Source organism: Elephantulus edwardii, unplaced genomic scaffold (assembly GCF_000299155.1).
Source record: "Elephantulus edwardii isolate Elephantulus edwardi_28Jun2011 unplaced genomic scaffold, EleEdw1.0 scaffold00130, whole genome shotgun sequence".
In the NCBI taxonomy this organism is placed as follows: Eukaryota; Metazoa; Chordata; class Mammalia; order Macroscelidea; family Macroscelididae; genus Elephantulus; species Elephantulus edwardii.
In genome coordinates this window covers 1405069-1412135 of record NW_006399880.1, presented here as the reverse complement: position 1 = coordinate 1412135, position 7067 = coordinate 1405069, and the positions used below count along the sequence as shown (strand labels likewise).

General features: G+C 38.6%; 1 protein-coding gene across 1 annotated transcript in view; it reads right to left on the bottom strand.

The window, feature by feature from the left end:
- Positions 1-7067, bottom strand: part of FAT2 (FAT atypical cadherin 2) — a 104160-nt gene that overhangs the window by 69214 nt on the left and 27879 nt on the right. Inside the window, exons 6-8 of the mRNA XM_006893740.1 lie at positions 5557-5696; positions 3823-4104; positions 1751-1961 (exon numbers count right to left, since the gene is read on the bottom strand). Of these exons, the coding sequence (XP_006893802.1) occupies positions 1751-1961; positions 3823-4104; positions 5557-5696 (633 nt within the window). The remainder of the gene's footprint in view (positions 1-1750; positions 1962-3822; positions 4105-5556; positions 5697-7067) is intronic.

The following is a 7067-nucleotide window of genomic DNA, read 5'->3' as shown; positions in this document are numbered from 1 at the left end:
AAAAAAAATTATAGCTGAATGGCATTCTCTTAAATTTTACATCTTTTAAATGGCCACACACAATTTATATAACAAAATTTTAAAGCCTTATCTATAAAATAAAATTCAATGATAGTGCTACCAATGAAATAAACAGTATGATCATACTTCAGAAACCACAAAAATCAAACAATTTTAATGGAGTATTAGTTGTACTATTAGTCTTCAAGGATGACTAGACTTCTATCATCCAACAAAGGTAAAAAAAAAACTCATGTTTCTTCAAAATAGAAAAATTTTTAATATCTCTTTAATAAACTAGAGTAAATTAACATTTTTCTGTGAGGATACCACACAGTATCTTTATCCCTCAACAGCATAAAGCATTAATTATTATTAAATATAATAGTTACTAAATATCATTATGCACTGCCAACCACTATAAATTATAACTAATAATTAGTTGAATACTGTTGATTATCATTTTTGTTATGCTAATTAGTGATAATTAACCATTATTCAGGATGGTAATGATCTCTGACATTTATGTGGTATTTTACCGTTTACAACATATAATATTAACATGCAATTTTCTTTTAATTTTTCAAAACCTTTGTGGTACATGTAAATTTATACTCATTTTTAATATAAGGAAAAATAATTATGTGAGAAACAAAAAATTAATTGTCATCAGATGGAACTGACTTATTCATAGCTGACCAGCTGGTGGGTTATCTGAGGCTGTAAATCACTTGGAAGGAGATTGCCCATCTTTCTCCCAAGGGGCTGCTGGTGGGTTTGAACCCCTGGATAGTCAACATTGGATTAGCAGCTCATTTCCTTAACAACTACACTGAGTTGTGCAATGATGTTAGAGTAGCAGAAAATGAAAGTTACTCCTAAAACTTTGCTATACACCTTAGAAAGTATTTACAGTTCCCTTCTACTGTACATAGAATTCCTTAGCCTCTTACCAAAAAAATAAAGGCCCAAGCTCATCCTGAGGTGTCTTGGATAAAAGGCCTGGAAATCTACTTTCCAAAAACTCAGCTGTGGAGAACCTGTGGGGCATCTTGTGGTGTATTCTGGCACACATGGCATTGCCATGAGTTGGAAACAACTTGATGATAATGAGTTGTTTATACTGTAGAAGCATATTCACTCCACTTGAAAATGTTTCATAGACTTCACAAGTAGATCTAGATGTGTGGAGGAAGGCAGGTTTATGCATTTACTTCTCACTTATCAACTATCATGTTATTCTACATTTTATATGTATAAGAGGAACATCTCTACCGTCCTATTATTTTGTACTCTAAGGCATGTCTAGCAGTAACAAATGCTGCCCTGGCTGTGATGATTAATTGTCAGTATGGCAAGGCCATGATTCTCAGCAGCTTCTCAATTATATAATGATGTATCTATCCTTTATTTTGTGATCTGATATAGTCATCCTCTGTTTTCATGTAATATCAATTTTTATATAATGACCTGGTCTTTGGAAACTAACTATACCAATAAGTGAGAAGTGAGTATATAATATATATTTAAATTAGCCCATAACTTTAGTTAGTCCTTTTGTTATTAGGTTTTTATATCCTCTCTGGAAATATATCAATTGATGTCCTTATCATTCTGGGGCATGCTCTAAGATGTTCATTTGCACATTTGCACAGTAGAGAGCTTGACACTTATCATCTGCAAAATCCTATCTCTAGTGCTTTCCCTTGTCCCATCCCTCATGTTCTGAATGCACATATAGGTCTCTTACCTTTCTGGAGGGAATAGTGAACCTCAGCATTGGCTCCCCGGTCGTCGTCCATGGCTCGGACCTGTAGCAGATCAGTGCCAGGAGCTACGCTGTCAGGGACACTTGCCTCATACTGGAGCTGAGTGAAGCGGGGTGGGTGGAGGTTTTCATCCTCCACATGGATGGTCACCCATACAAAGTTTCTCTTGATTGGCATCTCCTGATCTCGGACCTATGGGCCCAAAGGGGATTGAAGTGAGCCTTAGATGGTAAGGAAGGAGGCAGGATTACCTTAAGGTCAACGAAACAGAATGGCAGGAAAAATATACCTAATTGTAACTTGCGGTATTCCCTTAAATATTGCTTGATTTAGGCTCTATTTCTTTTTCATAATAAATTTAGCAATTAGTAACTATTCAACTTAGCTTTTAATGGATAATTCCACTTTAGCAGGGGCGGGAAGCAAGGAAGCATGCTTAATTCTCTAATTCCCAAATTAAATCTCCAAAAATATTAATTCTTAAGATGTTAGCATGTTATGTGGGAAAAAATATTCAAAGGTGCCATGAATTGACTTGTGTGCCTCTCACTAAACATATATTGAAATCTTGGCCCTTGACTCAATTTGCAAGTAGCGTTTTCTCTTATGTGTTAGTGAGATGATATCAGAGTAGGCTGAGTCCCAAATCTAAGCCCTCCTGAGTTATAAGAAGAGCAGCACAGACGCAGAGACACACAAGTGTGACAGATGCTGAGGAACACCAAGGAACTCCTAGGGCTCCCAAAAGAAAGGATTTTCCACCACAGCCATGGCCTGAATTCAGACTTCTAGCATCCCAAACTGTGTGGAAAAAAATTCTGCCCTTTAGAGCTGCCCACTTTTAGCATTTTTTATTGTTGTTGTTGTTGTTGTTGTTGTTACAATAGTATTAGGAAAGGAAGATATTTGACCAAACCAAGCACAATCAATAAGAGTGCATCTAAATTCCAAAATCAGTCTCCATAATAGTCTATGTGTTTCCTACTGCCAAAGGGGCCCTTTAGAGTAGTGAGAGAAGATCTTCACCCTGAAACCCACAGCGTCCCTTCTCAGCAGGAAGTAGCTAAGAGAATATGCCGTCCCCTTTTCCTTATGACTCAGGGTGAAGTCTCTCTCAGGGAGGAGTGATAGGGAATGGCAAAGGACACACTGACAAAGAAGATTAATCAGAACTGGCTTTGACAAGCACTGTGGCATTTGGACAAGAACAAACTGGGAGGAGGGTAGAGAGAATGGTGCAGCGGTGAATGAATGGAAACCCAAAATCTTTGTAAATGTTTATGAAAATTAATAAAATATAATTATAGGAAAAAAAGATATTTGACCAAAGAAACTTGAAGAACACAGAGTTAAATTTATTTCCTCTGGTAACAAAATTCCACTGATTTAAATTTAATATGTTACATAAATTATAGTTGATATACTAATGTGCCTAGAAGAGAGTAAACAAACCCTAAACCTGGAGGCAGATAGGTTGCATTCTGACTCTGGCTCTTTCCTAAATAGAACATGAACAGGAACCACTTTCTTTTCTGTGCGCCTCTGGTAAATCAGGGCTGGAACTAGAATAAGGCAGGCAAGGTGCATGGACGCATAATTTAAGGAGGCACTCACAAAGTCTATACCTGCACTGTCCTCAGAATGAGAGTCTCCTGAAAATGTTATATCCTACAAGGCTCTCTTGTCTTCCTCGGGGTGGAATGGTCTCTGGACCTCTTCCAGCTCTGACATTCCATAAATCCACAATTGTGGTCACAAAATCATGATGTAAGGAGAGAGTTGTTGGAAGATATTTGGGATGATTCCAGAAAAAGCAAAGGATTATAGGAATTTCCTTGGCAGACACCCTGTCTCTATCTTCACTCCCAGGCATTCTTCATAGATAGTAGCTCTAGCAAGTGCTAAAAGGTTACAGCTCTAGCTCACAGATTATTATAAGCATTGGTAAACCTGACTTATCAGGTGAGCAGGAATCTTCAGCATGCTTTCAACTCTGCCCACCCCCATGCACCTGCAGATAAGCACAACCTCACTGATTCTGCAGTTTACTCACCATAACTGTCAGTGTGTGCTGGGAAGGCCCTGTGCCCAGGCCCAGTTTCCCCACTGTCACCAAGATACCACTGCTAGGGTCCAACTGGAAGAGGCTGGCACTTCCTGGGTCTTGGCTGCCATGTATTGTGTAGATGAGACCTTTGCCCTTGTCTTGATCAGTGGCCTGGACTCGGAGAAGCTCGACCCCAGGCAGGGTGCCCTGGGGAACTTTAACTTCATAATGAGACTCCAGAAACTGAGGGCGATGGTGGTTGACATTGGCTACCATAAAAACATAGACCTAAGGAGGACGGCGAGAAAGAATGAAGACAGTAAACTTCAAAGAAGAGGAACCTGACTGGCTGGATCTTCACTCACTGTATCCTCAGTGCCTGGCACACAGCAAGCACTCAATGAATGTTTATTGAATGAATAATGGAATTTTCCAAACCCCAAGGCTTGAGGATGCTAAGATGCTTTATAGTCTAATATAGATTTTTAAATTATCTACTATATATATTTTTCATTATCTAAAATATATATTTAATAATTTAATATATGTTTAGTAATCTAATATTACTAAAGTACTGAAGAGCAAGTTGTCTCTCTGGAGATTAAGGTGCATCTGATACAGGCCATGGTCTTTGCTATCACTTGTTATGCATCAGAGAGTTGGACAGTGACTAAGGAGGACAGAAGGAGAATTGATGCCTTTGAGCTGTGGTGCTGGAGAAGGGTATTGAGGATACCATGGACTGCTAGGAAAACAAACAGATTCATCCTGGAAAGGGTTAAACCGGGCAGCTCCCTGGAGGCAAGGATTCTGAGGCTCTGTCTCACATACTTTGGACATGTAAGGAGGGACCGGTCCTTGGAGAGGGACATCATGCTTGGTAGGGTGGAGGGACAGCATAGGAGGGGAAGGCCCTCTATGAGGTGGATTGATTCAGTGACTGGGGTAATTGGGATGGGAGTGTCAGAGACAGTGAGATTGGCACAGGAGAGAGCAGAGTTAAGGGCTGTTGTACATAGGGTAGCTATAAGTCGCAAGGGACTCGACAGCACGTAACAACAACAACAATCTAATATATAATATATTTACTTATCTATAACAAAGAGCCTTTACATCAAATTAAATATACAAAATCTTAGTACAGGAAACAAACAAAGCTTTGTCTGAGATTGGAAAAGAAATCCAGAACCCCATTTAGTCATCATTTTTCATAACTCTGGTAACTCTAGTGATGTAATTTGATGGGTGGAGAGAAGGGTAGCTAAAGTAAAGGGGAAAGAATTGGTGTGAAAAACAATGTACAATGAACTTTATAAGTAAACCAGTATAAAATAAAACTCTTATTAAAAAAAAACCAAACAACAAAATGATCTTTCATTTAGGCAAAAGTTCTTATTTAAAGAAAGATCTAGAATGGGAACAAGAATTCTCTCACATCTACATAAGTATAGCGTGACTCAAACCCATATGATTCCACATTTGGTGTTCTTGAGGGAGAGCTCTCATAGCCTAGTGGTAAGAAGTTGCACTGTAATTCCAAAGGCATGCTGTTCAAACCCACCAGTTGTTCCATGGGAGAAGGATGAACAATCTTCTCCCATGTGATTTACCTACTTGGAAAACTCACTGGAGGGACAACTATGGGTCATTTCCAACTCAGCAGCACACAGCAACAACAACAATAACATCCCTAAAAGTCCTCTCCTTTCATCGTAGGGATCCTCAACTGAGGCCTCTCACCTGTGTGGCAATGACATGGGATCCATCTGTCACCTCCACAGTCAAGTTGTAGCTTGCCCTCCTCCTTGTATCAAGGGGCCTGGCTATGACAATGCTGCCTGTCGTCTTCTCAATGTCAAAGTCCATGTCCTTATCACCACCTGGCATAGGAGAGGAGCACACAGAATCTCAATGACTAAGATATAAACAGGCCAGTACGGGATTTGTCCATCAGATTTAGAAGTGTGGTAGTTTCCAACTCTGACTTGAGAGGATTGTAGGCATTTAAAGAAGAACCTGAATCACTGAATCAGAGATTCTAAATTGTTCACACACAGTATAATACCTGGATGATAAGTTGTAATTTCTACCCCAGGAATCAAAAAAGCTGCAATTTTTCTATCACATTCTTGTCAAGATTCAAATGATGCTAGAGAACAAGGAAGACATTTAAGGATTGAACTTCCTCAACAGAAGACCAAAATTTATTTCAGAACTCACTGTTACTGAGAATGAAATTTACAGTGTAATGGTTTACTTGCAGTTTTCATAGTCTAAAGAGCTATATATTACAGTATAAAATCCAGGATAGAGTTGGAGAAAATGTGAAACAAAACTCAAAAACATGAAAAAAGGCTGAGATTATTGGTCCAAGAGAGATTGGTGGGGCTTTATGTGACTATGACTCTTGGTTACCCTTGCAAGTGCAAGTTGAAGTGAAACTCACCCTCTATGGCTTAACTTTCAGCCAAATAATAGACCCACAAAGTGACAACTCCAGGGCAGTACTCATTTCTTAGACTAATCAACCATATATATAAGGTCAAAAGAGCAGCATTTGCCCAAAGATAAAGCCCTGAGGACAGAATGGGGTAGGATAGAAGGATTAAAAGAATAGAACAATGATAATTATATAAAATATAATATATTTGAGTTATCATATAAAGAAGTACATTTACAAAACATGATGTATACAAGTGATTATATGCAAAGCAACAAAAAATGTAAAGGAAATAATAACTACCATAAGGAAATGGGAAAGTGTGACAACATTATGAGTATTGTAATTAAGCTTATAAATAAAATACGTATGAATGGTTCAATGAATAAACATATTGTTTAGTGAGCTGTCATTCAACATACAATTTTTAGAAAGAGCCTATATGGAGGGAAAATGGAAGTTACTTCTGTTCAACAAGAACTAGTTTATGTTAATAAACCACAAAAATCTAAAATATAGAATACTATGCAGATAATTATGGAGCTCTGGTAGCCTAGTGGCAAGAAGTTGTGCTACCATTCCAAAGGTATGCAGTTTGAGGCCACTAGTTGCTCTGAGGGAGAAGGATGAGCAATCTCCTCCCACATGATTAACTGTCTCTGAAAACCCTCCGGAGGGTCAGCTATGGGTTGGTTCTGACTCTAGGGTATACAGCAGCAACAACAACAACATGCAGATATTTAAATGTCATGTTGTTGTTGTTGTTGTTATGTGCCGTCGAGTCGCCTGCGACTCATAGCGACCCTGTGTA